The sequence below is a fragment of the Podarcis muralis genome, chromosome Z, assembly GCF_964188315.1.
Source record: "Podarcis muralis chromosome Z, rPodMur119.hap1.1, whole genome shotgun sequence".
NCBI lineage: Eukaryota > Metazoa > Chordata > Lepidosauria > Squamata > Lacertidae > Podarcis > Podarcis muralis.
This window is the reverse complement of record NC_135673.1, coordinates 22,111,511-22,126,933: the sequence shown is the minus strand read 5'-3', so window position 1 is coordinate 22,126,933 and position 15,423 is coordinate 22,111,511. Positions and strand designations below refer to the sequence as shown.

General features: G+C 42.2%; 1 protein-coding gene across 2 annotated transcripts in view; it reads right to left on the bottom strand.

Annotated features, from left to right (window-relative positions):
• Positions 1-15,423, bottom strand: part of ZDHHC15 (zDHHC palmitoyltransferase 15) — a 35,783-nt gene continuing 20,360 nt past the window's right edge. The window contains exons 7-12 of one of the 2 annotated variants that reach the window (XM_028716080.2): positions 14,227-14,347; positions 13,405-13,537; positions 12,153-12,279; positions 11,771-11,880; positions 8,020-8,103; positions 1-5,695 (exon numbers count right to left, since the gene is read on the bottom strand). In XM_028716080.2, coding sequence (XP_028571913.1) covers positions 8,060-8,103; positions 11,771-11,880; positions 12,153-12,279; positions 13,405-13,537; positions 14,227-14,347 — 535 coding nt within the window. In that variant the 3' untranslated portion in view covers positions 1-5,695; positions 8,020-8,059. The remainder of the gene's footprint in view (positions 5,696-8,019; positions 8,104-11,770; positions 11,881-12,152; positions 12,280-13,404; positions 13,538-14,226; positions 14,348-15,423) is intronic. The other variant, XM_028716081.2, reaches the window with a different exon arrangement.

Below are 15,423 nucleotides of genomic sequence, written 5' to 3'. Positions count from 1 at the left end.
TTCTATAAAATATTTTTTTATTGTAAAACATTTCCATGCTTAAGGCTGCAACAAGCATGAACATACACATTTTTTAATGAACAAACCTGAGATAATGAAGTCAAAACATTCAAAAGGGTCAACAAAATAAAACCTGCAATAATCAAAAAGCTGAATTTGGAATTTGTACAAAGATGATTACATGGAGGTTTGGAGGGGAAACAGTTCTGTTCTGTGAAACCTAACAGAAGTCCATTTCTTATGCTCCCTACTGTAAAACAAGATGGTGAAATGGTACCTTTTTGAAAATACAATCAATGAAATAATTAGGCCTTAATTACACATATGGAAGTATAGTAAACTGGAACACAAAAGCAATTGCAATATGACCAATACAGATAGTTAGAATGAAGCTTGATTCAGTGGTTACCAGAAAAGTGGTACCAAAAAAATTCTGTGAAAAAGGCAAGACACCTGGTCAGGAAAAGGACCAAGCAGTAAGCTGCCACTTCAAAGGTAAAACAGTACAAAACATGGTAGCACAAATGCCTTGGTTATTTGAACTGTGGCAGGCACAGCAAGATATTTTGCAGGTATACTGAGCTCTCCAGTTGATTAACATCAGGTACATGTACATGCAAACTGCTGAGGATCTCTCTTGGTTGGAAGAATACTCATTGCAGGTCTTCTGTTTGTTTTTTTCTGGATAAATGAATGCAGTATTAAATGGGCATGTAGGACCCTGCAACTTTCCATCCCCTTAATATGAAGCCTGTTGTCACCCACTTCAATTCTTTGGATTAAACTAGAATCTAGTGTTTTAGAAATCCATAAAATTAAATGCAGAGTGTATCCTAAAAAATTAACAAGTCACTTAAGGGAAGCATAGTGATTGACAGTATGCTCTTATGTAAGTAAAACTTTGTTATTGGTAAGCACAACCATTTTGCTGATGAAGTACACCATTCCCACATCAGCATTTTCTCCCAAAAATGTCTTCCCCAACAAGGTACTGTACCTAAATAAAATCAATACAAGTAATTTCAAAAGACTGTATTCTATACAAAAAATTAGTGTTCCTGGTATTGTAATGTGCACCAAAATTGTGCTTTCAGATTATGCCACATCTGACAATGCCCTATGATTCTGGGCAATAAATATCTGTTACATCATCAGGCAGTACACTATTGATCAGCCCGTGTTCTCTCCCAAAGTTACTGTTCTTTGCTCCATAAATATTTAACAGCAAGGACTCAGTAGTGCCCTAATTTACAAAATAAACCACTGTAGCATAGCAGTTCTTGCAAAAAGTCCCAAGTTTTGCAAAGTCCATATTCTTTAAATAGTATTTACTATCCCACTTTTGTAGACACCAGTGTGATGCCTTAAGCTTGCTAACCAGAGAAACACCTGGAATGTTAAGTATGTGTAACATTTTTTATGGAAGATAGTTGAGTGGATGGTGCACACCTGTTCAATCTTCCCCTTTCATGACTGCAGTTTCACGCCCAGAATAATTCTGGGCTGTGTCCACACTGCATCTCATATCCTTCATGGTTCAAGCAGTCATACAGAAGGTTCTTCAAACTGGAATGTTATGATATGGAACAATAGCACATACACAGCCTACTCATTGCGTCCACACTGCACTCGGATATATATGTATATATATTTGTACACAGGGGAAAGAACAGATCTTGCATCTCCAACATAATGCTAGCTCAACTTTTTGCAGTACACAGAGGCCAAAAAGAATTTTGGTCTAATACTAATAATGAATTAATACATTAAGGGGTGGTGGTAAAAGAAGGGTTGGATTATTCTGTTTTGTTTAAATTAGTGAAAACATAAGGAGTGCTTAACATTTCCATAAAAATACTTAATGCTTTAGGGTAGTTTAAATGACTTGCATCCTGAGTGACTGCAACTACAGAAGCTATCTGATAGTTGATCATGTATCTAGACATTATTATTAGCACAGCACATCATTTAATTGGATATCAAATTATTCAAGCAGCCATTGAGACATTTTGCATTTTTTGCAGTTATGCATAAAATATCCAAAAGCATATGTTTACTCCCTTAGAGACTGGAAGTACAGGATAGCTGTAAGCCACAAGTCCCCTGTGTCAAGCCCAACAAAGAAACAGCATCACTCTAGGGACAACCCACAATGTCAGCCTCCTTCAAGGAGCAACAATGGAATGGATTTTCCTCTGCACCCTGCACAACATTCTTGTGTTTCCTGCTTTGTTCAAAAGCACAGAACTACAGCAAGAAAGGAAATACTGCCCCCCCCCCCCTTTTCAGGACATTTGCTTAGTCCTTAGGGCTAACATCGGTCTCCATTTGCAGTGAAAATGTAGGAAAACCTGAATGAAATGCAAGAAATGGATGAATGCTTGAAACTCAGGAGTGATGCTAGTTACTAAAAGAACTCAAGGGGCACCAGCAGTGTACTTTGCAGTGTGCTCAGCTGCCTTGTAAGAAAAGTAAAAATAAAATTAAGTTTAAAAAACGCCAGCAATCAAGAGGCCTATCACACAGGCCTGGGGCTTGAGCCCCCGGCCCACAACTCCCCTGCTTAAAGCAGCAACAGTATGCAATAATATGTTCATATTTGAATATACCAGGAGGGTGTTTTGGCATGCAGAACATCCTGTCATCTGCCATCCAGAGAATCATCAATGACCTGCTCCTTAGAACAGGTGATAACAACTGATGGAATATTTTGCAAGTTTCTTTGTTTACTCAGCATGTATAGATGCTCTTCAACACAGATCCTTGAAAAAAAGGTTAAGAAGACAAGGGACACAAGCTACATAAACAATTTTAAATAGTTTTCTATACTTGGGTTTATATCTGTAGGCATAATGTTGGCAGTATTACACAGATATTGCATTGTTAGTAAATTGGGTATCAGATCCCTGTTGTTCATGAGTGCACAAAATTTATGCTGCAGCCTTTCCCAACTTGGTGTCTTCCAGATGTTTTGGACGATAACTGCTGTGCCTGAAAGGAGTAGATGGGGGTTATAGTCTAAAATGTTTGGTGGGGACCAGGCATTTCTGGATTGTGCATTAGCAGATATTTTTCCTCTATAAAGTTCTCTGGACCAGAGCCCTTCTAAACTGATGATTGTTTAGAATAAAAATTGTTCATTTAAGAAGCCTGATTGCAATAAAAACAGGTTGCTAAGGTGTTTTCAGAGATAAACTTAGGTTATTTTTGGTTACTTCATAATGGGAAGTTTTATTTAGGCAAATTATGAAATTAAGCACAGCTTCCCCCCCTCCAAAAAAAATTGTTTAGCAGTATAATTTACATTTATTCCATTTGTGCTATTACAAGCTGAACAGCTGAACAGCCCCCAGGGATCTGGCACAGTAATAGAAATGACAATTAGAACAACAGTATGATAGTGTCTGCCAAGAGAAGGTAGTAAGTGCAGCATTAACGCCCTGGCCCTGTATTGCCAGCCCTGGCAAGAAACCAAAGCATTCTATAGCTGTGAACACAAAAGAGAAAGATGGGCCCAGGCTTTTGGCCAGCTGGAAGTGACATCCTCACCTATCCCTATTCAGACCTGGCTTTTGGCAGTGAATTTACAATGCAGGATGTGGGTTGTGATTCAATCTATCCCCAACCACACACAAGGATATTATTTATGTGTATTTATACCCTGCCCTTCATCCCCAAGGGAGCCCATAAGAAAGCCCTGCTGGATCAGACCAAAGGGCCTATTGAGTCTAGCATCCTGTTGTCCCAATGGCCAATCAGGTACCTATGCAAAACCTACAAGCAGGACAGAAGCACAACTGTACTTGTCCCGCTTGTGATTCCCAGCACCTGGCATTCAGAGGCATGATGACGTTGATACTGGAAGTGGCACACTGCCATCATGACCAGTAGCTACTGCTTGCCTTATTGTCCATGCATTTGTCTAAATTACAGTTGCTACGCCTTACGGTGGTGAATTGCGTAGGTTAACTATGAGCTGTGTGAAAAGCACAGCTGTTGAAATCAATTAAGGTTTAAACACACAAGCTTAAATTATTTCAGTGGGATTGAGGTATACGTCATCTTCTGTGTTGGTCTTCACTTTTTGGGGCGAGGTTGAGGAATTGCACATTAACCTTCTGGAGCAGTGGGGAATGTGAGATCCCGTAAACATGACCATTGAAAAAGGAAGAACAATGGAAGAAATACTGAGACAACACTTAAGAAATGGTGAAGTATTTCTTTTCCCAGCTTCTTAGCAAGGATGTGTAAAAAAGAATGCCTTGCTCTTGAGGGAGACAGCTGTGCAAACTCCTCTGTGGTACACATGCTTGAGACTCCAAAGTGTATACCATGATATCCTTTGGATGTCCTGCATCAACCACACAGCCCCCCCGCCCAAACAATGCTTGTATTTTCACCACTTATGCAGCAACAAAGTCTCAGGAAAATGTCTTGTGTTGGCTGGACCTTCAGACTAAAAATGGTTCTTATATCAGATATAATTAGAAAAGGAAGACAGTCAGCTCAATCCAGCACACCTAATAGCACATCTGTCAAACGTTATGAAAAAAAAAATCTTGGTTTTATTTTTTCAACGAAGAGTCTCAGTCCCATTTGCTCACTGAAAAATAATCATTCCCCACTCCCCTTCTTTCTACTAAGTATTGAAAAATAAGCAATATTGGTTTGTGCCTGAGTGGTGCCTGCTGGAGCCTCACATGATTGAAGGGTTCTCTGTGCAAAATGTTTCCCTCTAACATAAAGAAGTCTAGACAACTGATCCCCAGCATGGCACTTTTCTATGTGGAGAGAGACTTAGAAGCCTTCACCAACCTGGAATCCTCCAGATGTTTTGGACCACAACACTCATTGGCCAATGCTAGGTGCGACTGATGGGAGTCATGGTCCAAAAGATCTGGAGGGAACCAGAGTTGGTCCCCCCCCCCACAGTCCGAAGTGGTGCAGTTCAGGCACAGGCTGACCACTTCAAGGAGTACTGGGCCGCAGGTCAAAGGGAGGTGTTCCGTGTCAGGATCCTGCCCAATATTTTAGAAAAGAAAACGTCCCTTTAAAATTGTATGCATCTGCAACAGGGATTGTGCTTGAAGGCTTTTTTTTTTTACACCACACCAAAAAGGGTGTGTTTCTTAGACCAAAAGGGCCAACATTCTCAACAGAATCAAAGAAAAGGATTTCAAAAAGTAAGAGGAGGTATTGTGGGCAGGGAAAGGAGACGTATAGCCTTAAACGTGCAGTGCATACTTGCCAGGGTTTCTAACAATAAGACCTGATTTGGCAACCATGATTCCTGCTTGAAAGCACTTGTACAAGTAGTCCAGTTGACCAGCCATCTACTCCTTGTTACAGAGCCATTCTTGTAAGTTGGCAAAATGAAAAACATTGTGAAATCCAGGGTCTTAGATAACTGCCATTAAGGCATTTGGAAAAGCATTTGCACAAAGAGTTCTCACTTATTCTGGGTAAGAAATAAAAAAGTAAAAGGTCTTGAATGGCCTTAATCCACCAAAGCTGCCCTTGCTCAAGAGTCAATAATCAGTAGGAACCCTTGGAGCCATCACCACACCAGTATCCTGAAGAACCATTTCAGACAGCCAGGATTGGCATCAGACGATGGCCCTTCTGCAGGTAATCCAAGTGCTTCCTTTCTTTTTGTTCCCTATGAATGTCCATCATAGAAGGAAGCTGAAATTCACTGGGGAAAGGGGGTGGGGGGGAGAGAGAAAGGCATAAGGATGAGTCTGGTTGAAAGCATTTTCTCTCTCCTCTTAACCTCAAAACTAGGTATGACATCAGATGCACCTTTGCATTAAAAAATGCAAATAGTAGCTGTGCCTATGAAGGACGGATTATCAGTAACATGACAGGCAGGGAGAGAAGTTTAACCCTTTTCTTCCCCATTACAGCCCAAATGAAAATTGCTTCTCAAAAGCTGCTACGCTACACTGAGAGGAAAGCTTCATTGCACATAGTACAGCATGAGACTCTTATTCCCAGGGTCATGAATCTGAGACCCACATTGCGCAAAAGATTCCAGCACTGCAGGGCGTTGGACTAGATGACCCTCGTGGTCCTTTCCAACTCTACAATTCTATGATTGGTACTGCAGAGCCAAACAATTAGTTGGGGAGAGGAATATGGCAGGAACAAGGTGCCCCCTTAGCATGCAGGACTTTGTGAAATGGACAGAGACAGACAAGACATAGGGAATATCTGGCTGCTGTCAAAAGAGGCACATTTCTTCCTGTGCCCAACCCACAGCATTGAGCAAACATCTGACACAATCTGTTTCCTGAACTCTTCCCTACGTCATTGAGTTCTGCTGGCAGGGATGGGGAACCTTGATGCAACTGCATCCCATCATGCATTGAGAATTATTATATGATACTGGGGGGAGAGGGAGCAAGCAGGCATTCGGTTACTGGCTTTGGTGTAAGCCACACTTTCTCTTTATTATCTAGTGCTGCTTTTAGGTTGTCACAGCCTGATGACAGGAACACTGAATCCTTGTGGCATGCCGGGAAAGGCTCCTCCTGAAGTGAATCATAGAAAGGCCATTCCTGCAAATGATGCTGAAAATCAGAGATTGAATTTCCTCTGCCCACAAAAGCAAACACAAAAAACCCCAACATTGACTAGAATTTCTCTGTGTTCTTATATACGTTACAGTGCAGTTATTATATAAAACTATCCAAAGGACGTTCACAAGTAACACATCCCCAACTGTTCAGTTTCTCCAGTTCCAAAGCAAAAGATTTCTAGTTTAGTTTGCTGGAAGGTTTTCCAAATGAGATCTTAATTGTCTGTTGAGTCAATGCATGCTTTCAACTGGAGGCACAGTTTCCTAAAATAGACCATTACCCCGTAACTTCCAAGAACACAACTGTCCTGGTTATGGGTTGAGAAATCCACTGGTTTATCTGGAAAGCCACTGAAAGTTGCACAGTTCCTATTGAAATGATCAATCAGGATTAAGGAGGTTAGAAATAAGCTTTATAACTTTGGGGCATTTAAAGATTATTTGGTCGGCATGGGTTGTTCTTGCTCAAGAGCAGGCTAATCAATCAACAATAGCCATTAAGCATTCATTGCTGTCAGGCTGGATGGTTTGTTTCCTTCAAGCTCACATACATACATTTATTATGTAACCTATTATTCCAGACCAGCATATAAACTGATGAAAAAATATAGGAAATTATTCCTCAGGGTGGATACAGAACACCAGCACTAGCTGTTCCAGCATACACTTATGCAGGAGTTCACACAGTACTGCAACAAGTTCTGTGGCAGTTCTCATGCATCACAAGATGTGGCTCAAGCTCTTTGGATGTCGCTGCATATTTTTCATAGAATGCTCCAGTGCAGGGGTAGGTAACATTTTTTCTGGCCCTTCCCCAACCCTCTAGTAGAGCCACGTGCTAGCAATGGTTGCAGTCAAAAGAATCCACTCTGGCACGCACAGGCTCTCATGTGCACACACAGACCCTTCTCCTTGACTAGTCCAAGATCAATCTGATGTCCATGGAGGAGGTGATTCACATCCCCATCCCCATCACTGTGCAGGACACTGCCACCACAGTCCTGTGCCCATTTTACTTTTCCCCTTCCCCTTTTTGCCACTTTCCCACTGGGTCTTGGGAAGGTAGGAAAAATTGCTTGGAGGAACAGATCAGGCCCCCAAAACTGAGAATTAGCCACCCCTGCTCAAATGAAAGATGTAAAACAGCCTTCCTAAGAGCAGAAGGAACCTCCGGCTACAAGGCCTTCTGTGCTAACAATTCACTTTGACTGACCAAGCTTTATCTGAACCACCAAAACTCTTATCAAAACTTATTTTCATGTCTATCCTATCCTAAGAGGACGGTTCTGGGTCTGTTAGTGGCAGACTGAGGACATCAAACTGTGCAAACACGCCCCCCCAACAGATCCAGGTCAAATGTACATGCATGAAATAAATACTGATCAAAGGAGCTGGTACTATGGGTGGGGTGGGGGTTAACCTGAGGATAGGATGATTACCTGGGAGTGTGATTTTTGTACCAACAGCCTTTCAAAAATATTACGTCTCCATTTCCACAGAAATTGAAGAACCTTGGTTGTAATCTAGTTGGTAAAACAAAAACATTTGCACCAAATAAAACATTAATAAACACAGCGTCAGAAATCTGAATGTTGCAAAACACCACTAGGGTGAAAAGTAATTGCATGCTATCATTCAAGTCTGGGGTTACCCTCCTGATTTCCAATCTAAGACCACTTTGTTTCTTGGCACTACTCTACCCAAGAATGGGTTTCCATGACTACCACAATTATGAAAGCAAAGTCGGGAAGCTACAAAATCCACAATAAGGCACAATATTGTACGAAAATGGCTGATGTTGGAACCATGGATGGGGCCTGCATTTAGCTGCACAGACTTGAAATGTGGGAGAAGGCAGACATTGCCCTGGTTCAAACATCACATTAAACCATAGTTTAAAATAAACTTTGGTTGAAAGTGAACCTGTAGTATACTGAAATTCTTTGCACTTTGCTCCCTCCCTCCCTCCCGCTGCTGGTATGTTGCCTGGAATAAACTCACAGTTTGGCCTAGCATTACATCTGAACCTGGGCTCCTGGTTGGTTTCTCTCCAAACAAACCATGGACACATCCACACCTCTGCTTGGTCCCACCGTTTTCCCCGGGGAAACCCACTGTTTAGCGCTAAATCGGGAGTAAACATCAATTGGGTTTTCTGCCTAGAAGTTATTGTCCAAATAGAAGAAAATGTGGCACTAAAGGATGTTCAGAGGAGGAGAAACCAAAGTTTGTTATTGGCTCACTGCACATGGTTAGTTTGGGGAAAACAAACCACAAATCCAGGTTAAGACATTATGTTAAGCCAAATCATGGATTGTTTATCAGTAGCATGACAGCAACTTTTATCTTTGGGCATAATTTTATATTTGGACTGGGTGTGTGTTTATAATTGCTGGTTTTATTAAAGATATGAGCTTTATAGGAGGTTTTGCATTCTATTCTACTTCATTATTGTCAGATTTCCCCCCCTTTACTGTCACTGTGTAATATGCTTTGAGTGAGCTTTACTCATAAATGTGGACTATAACACTTTTAAATAAATAATAATAAAGTTACTAAAGCTGTAATTTCACATCCTCTCACCATGAGACTAAGCCCCATGGAACTGAGTGAGACTTTCTACTGAACAGGCGTGTGTGCACTGCACCACAATCTAGCAACATCCTCTCCCCATCCCCCACTCTCTCTTACACACATGCACAGCATGTAATGAGTTCCCTTTCCTGCAATCTAAGTGGTGTAGCATCAGGAGAAGATGTTGCCCCAATCCAGGTGCACTAATGACAATCTTAGTCACTCATCAGAGACAATGCTAACGCAGCCACTTCAACAATTCTTCCAAGATCCTAGGAGAGTACATTTCTCCAGCAGCACTGGAGTTCGAAGTGCGAGCCTCAGAGAAGATGAGATTATTAAATTTTGCAATGAAGCATCCTTCAGAGCATTTTCTAGCACAGAATAATGTCAATGTGAAAGCCGACAAACATGGAGTTGAAGGAGTGCCTTGCCAGAAAGGGAGGGGGGAGTTTTACCACAGTCCCTTTCAAGTGCTTCCAGGACACTGAGACTTGGGAAGACAACTTGACCAGTTCTGCAGCTCCACTGATTGGCTTTGCTGGATATGCTAGTAGAGGAACAAGGGTGGGAGCATTCAGATACTCTTTAGATTAACTGTTTTTGCCTAAAGGAGAAGCCTTGCTGGGGTGAGCCTATTTATCTATTATTGTGTGCACTTCTTCTGAGAGTCCGTTGGTTCAATCTGCAGCAAAGGAGAAAGTGACAGGCCTTCCCTAGCTATGTGACCAGATTTGTACAAAGTCAGTAATAAGAAATTAATCTGGTACCAGAAGAATTGACGGCAGCTTATTACCGTATTTTTTGCCCTATAAGACGCACTTTTCCCCCTCCAAAAATGAAGGGGAAATGTGTGTGCGTCCTATGGGGCGCACGAAGTTGCGCGGCTCTCCCACGGCTAGCGGAGACCTTGCCAGCACCCAGAAGCTTGGGGTGCGCTAAGCTCCGCACGCCCCAAGCTTCGGGATTAGCTCAGCGGTCCGCTAGCCGTGGGAGAGCCGCACGAAGTTGCGCGGCTCTCCCACGGCTAGCGGAGACCTTGCTGGCACCTAGAAGCTTGGGGCGCGCTGAGCTCCGCACGCCCCAAGCTTCGGGATTAGCGCAGCGGTCCGCTAGCCGTGGGAGAGCCACGGTCCGCTAGCCGTGGGAGAGCCGCTGCTTCTCCTGCTTAAATGGAGAAACAGGAAATCTGGGCCCTCAGTGGTGAGAATTAGATTGCCCAAATCTTCCCAGACAGCTGCTTTTAAGGATGTGGGGAGAACATAAAGTAAGAAGAGCCTGCTGGATCAGGCCAATGGCCCATCTAGTCCAGTAGCCTGTGGAAAGCACTCACACAGGACTGGAGAGCAAAAGCACTCTGTCCACTCCTGCGGTTTCCAGCAACTGGTACTCAGAAGCACACAGCCTCTGACTACAGAGGCAGAGCATTGCCACCATGGCTTGTGGTCACTTACAGCCTTTATCTCCATAAAATTGTCAAATCCTTTTTTAAGCCCTCCAAGTTGGTGCCTATAGTGGGTGCCATAGTTTAACTACGCACTGCATAAAGTTTGTAGTTTATCAAGTTGTTTATTGGAAGCGCAGGGTTTTTTTAGGTCATAGAAAGGAGGGGCAAAGGAGTGTGCTCTGGCCCCGTTGCCCTGCTGTTAGATTTGCTCAGCTGCTTAGCTCTCCCTGACACTTTGTCAGCTGGGATTCTCTGCAGCTCATGGAAGTGGCTCCTGTTGTTTGGCTGCTCTAAATTCATGCCTGGCTAGTTCCTCTCAGCTGCTGTTGCGGCCAATGAAGTCAGAGGGTGTGACTCATAGTTGCTCTTGATTCCAGGAGCAATAAATGGGATGGTTAGCCATAGTAACCAAACCTCATTCAGAAGCAGCAGGAACATCTAGAGTGCAGGAATAGAGACTGAACATCAACCATCCAACCCCATGTCTCTGTTGCTGATGGAGCTTTTAAGAACTGCATCAGAGTATTATGAGTGGTCACCTGCTGCTGTTGCAGACTCTAGAATGTCTGATTGCTATTTCCTGCACTTGGCAGGTCTGAGGAACCAGCTACTAGTTATATTATTTGTTGATACCTGACTGCATTGGAAAGCTTATTATATCTAATCAATTGATACATGCTTTAATGAACTGTATTGCCCATTTTATAATTAATTAAAAATGGTATAATGTTCAGATTTTCAATCTGAAATTGAAATGAATTATTTGTATTGCCATATTATGTTTTGAAATGAAATGGTATTGATTTTTGTACTGTATGAATGCACTTTTACTATGTACTTCTGCTATTGTGCTGTGGGTCACTTTGGGCTCACTGATGTTGAAAAAGCAATAGTGATAAATAACAATGATGATGAGTGGTTTCTGTTTGAAGCAAATCTTACTCATTTTCAAAATCCCACTTTGCATCAGAGGCCACCATACCACCCTACCCTACTTTATCCATGGATATCTACATCCATCCTTTTCACGGTCCAGTTTTTGCACCTTATGAAATAGAGACTCCTGCTGCAATATTTGTGTCAGTCATTAACGTGCCACAAGACCTTACTGTTGCAACACAGTGACTCTCCCCAAAACAGTAAGTTCCAGATGCATTTCCCATCCTTACCGAGGTTATCATCGTCCAACCCATCTTCCTCCCATTGCTCTTCACTTGCTAGCAGTGGATTCCTTGCTTCACTCAGAGTTCTTGTTGGAAAAAAATGTCCATCGCCTTGACTGTGGAGACAAAGGCAACAAATTGGTAAAGGCACCCGGGCTCCATCCAGAAGAAGGAGGAAGGGAGAGAGGGGAGGAGGAGGAGGAGAAAGCAGATTCTGTTTCTACTTTTAACTACAAAACTATTCACAAAACACAGACTTGATCTAGGCTGCTGCTGTCCCCTGCACCAAAGGAAAGTCTGACAGCCTCTCCTGTCTTGTTCTGTAGTTTACTGTAGAGATCTTGTGCTCTACTACTCTTAGGCTGACAGCAGCTTCCTGTCTGCTTACCTGGATATCACAGGGAGGAACCAAAGTCTTTTTTTCTCTCCAAACACTTGTTGAAGATTTTTTTTAATGCCAAGATTAAATCCGTTTTTATCAGGGCCAGTAGGAAACACAGGAGCTGAAAAGGCCTCTGCAGACCAAAAAAAAAAAAAAAAAAGTGATTTGTTTATTACCATACTCTCCTTTACTGAACTTGATAGCTGAATGCCTATCGTTTTGGAAGTGAAAAGTGGCCACTGAAAAACAGTAGTGGTTTCTGCATACTCAGACGCATCCTTCCTGCACCTGAGGGCACCAGGTGTGTCTCCTTGAGTGACAGATTGTAGAGACGAGCAACTTTGGGATTATTAACCCCTTGAACCATTCCACCACAGTTTCTCAGCAGAATAACTTGTACCTAAGAACCTGTACATAAGTTTTCTTATTTCCTCTTCCCCTCACGTCATTTCCCTTTTGTGCCATGCATTTTTAGACAGTAAAACCTGGAGGCAGGTTCTGTCACATCTGTAATGATCTGTAAGCCACTCCAGTAGCCTTGAGTTTAAAAAAAATCATGAAGAGCAGGATTACACTTTTAAAATAAAATAAAAAATAAAGACTGGGTTTCACTGTCACAAAGGTCCACTAATGAAGAGGTGAACGGAAGATAGACTGGAATCTACTGATAGATCTCTGGATGATCTGCAGTAGTTCAGTAACAGTTTCTGACTTGCAATTGTTTAAAAATAGCAACAACAACAAGGTTTTTCATATGTATATTATAAACTACTTGAAATGAAGAAAGTTTGTGTTAACCAGGAGCAGATGTTTGTGTGAAAGGACTGTGAGCCCAACTCAGTTTCTAGGGCTGAGCATGAGTTCAGAAACACCCTGCTCCTTAAATTCTAACTGTATGCCTTTACACTTGGTAAATCTTGAAGTTCCAGTAAAAAATGAAGCAGTACTGACAAACTGGAGGCCAGCTCACCCTTGCTCTAATGTATGGCCACCTGATATACTTCAAGCAGTCGTAGCACCTAATGTAAAGTCTCAGCTGAGGATCTCATGTGAGAAGATGTCAGAGTAGGGATTTGAATGATGCACATCTGTCAAGAGAAAAGGTGTGGTTTTGTTCCACACCCTCCATTTCTCAAATCTGCCTGAGCAGCTGCAGAACATTTTCTGGAAAAAAACAGTCCTTTCAAAACCCATTACTGCCAACACCCTCTGCTCCTAACCAAAGAACTCTGCAGAGCAGGTGCAATAAATAGCTTACCCAACGTAGACCTGTTTTGGCTGACGAGCCAGCAATGGTAGCCAAAGAGGAAGAGGAGGCTAACAAAAAACATGATTGCCACAAAAAGGAGGAAAAGGATATGGAACTTGGCACGCCCATTGGTCAGCTCCTCCTGCAAAGGAAAGCAAAGGAAAGTGAGCAGATTCACACATCTTTCTTACCAATCTTGCAGTTCCGGCTGTGGAAGAGCCATGGAGAGATGATGATAATACTATTCTTATTCTTCTTATGAAACAAACAGCAAAGAACAAGACTAAAACTGACCAGGCACTAAATTCAAAGCAATTAGAACCCCTACCAGCCCCAACAACCTCAGCCTGATCACCACAAAAATAATCAACCCCAAAATGGCCACAAAGCGCCACACACACATACAGCGCACATCAGCTGCTGCCAGTTAGAGCTGAGCTAGATGCACCAGTGGTCTGACTCAAGGAAGACAGCCTGTTATTGCAATGAGATATATTCTCAGTTATTCTCCAGTAAAGAAGAATTTAAGAAAGAAAAACAAAATTTCCAAAATTTCTTACTTGTGCCTAATTAGAAGACCACTTGATTTGGGCTTCATATATTGGAGTCAGACCACTGAACACAGGGTTGTTTGCTCTAAAGGAAGAGGCTCTCTCCAGGGATTTCAGAAAGTGGTTTTACCACCTGGAGATGCTAAGGATGGAACATGGATCCTTTTGCATGGAAACAAACGTGTGTTTCCAGCTGAGCTATGGTCACTGCTTTAATATTAGAACCCAGAGTGTTTTAAAAAAACCAATACATAGAAAGCAGTCAGGTTCAAAAACTTACTGTCCAATACTTGATGAAATACTTGAAGACTGTTGCAGCTATGTACAAGCAGTACAAAAGAGAATATGCTAAAAATAGCAGGAAGAATTTGTAGTTAGAAAATCCAATGCAGTTGTTTACCCTAGAGAGCAAAGGAGGAGGAAAAAAGCCACGTTAAGCACAATGGGGCTGGGAGCAAAGTGAAAGCAGTTAAAAGCACTCTTATTTCCTTGATGGAGAAAAACTGCAGAGTGCCATCAACGTCATGACCAGCTATAAGAAGGAACATAAGAAGAGTCTGCAGGGTGAGGCTGATGGCCCTTCTGGTTCCGCATCCCGTTCTCATAGTGGACAACCAGGTGCCCCAAAGGAAACCCACAAGCAGGACCAGAGCGCAAGAGCACTCTGCCCTCCTGTGGTTTCCAGCAACTGGTATTTTGGAAACATTGCTGCCTTCAACTGTGGAGCCAGAGCATAGCCTCCTCCATGAATTTGTCTCATTCTCTTTTAAAGCCATCCAAGTTGGTGGTCATCACTGCCTTCTGGGGAAGTAAGTTCCATCTCAGCACGTGGGCATAATCTCAGTCTCATTTACTTTCATATTCCAACTTTTATATTCCACAGAAAACACAAGCCATCTATTTATTAAGGCTGAAAGACCTAAGAAACAACACAACTTGATTTTTTCATTCCCAGGGTGCCACAGACACTCAATTCAAATTTGGTTTAAAATGTGCTCCAGACTGGGGAGTGTTCAACCAAAAGATCCTGCTTTCCTATTAAAACAAATAAACAAACAAAAAACTGGGTTAGCAATTTCCCATAGTTAATAACACTGGGAAACCTTTTATTCTGGTGCACAGGAGACATGAATTTCCACTGAATAGTAATTTCAAATACTGTTCCCCACTGGCTGTCATATCCCACTATACTTGGTACAGGAGTCTATGGCATTTATGTATTCAGATAATAACAGTTGGTCAGTTTGAAGCACTAAGACACACAGGTAACACTTGGTCTTTGCTAGTCGTTAGAACATCTGTCCTCAAAGGATCCCAGCTATTGCCAAAGGCTTTTCTACAGTAGCCTCCTGTAACCTGGTGCACCACAGATGTTTAGAACTACAACAACCATTAGCCCCAGCATCCATGCTGACTGTGGCTGAAGAGAGTTGTAGTCCAAAACATCTGGAGGACATGAGAAAGATAGAATTCAAGG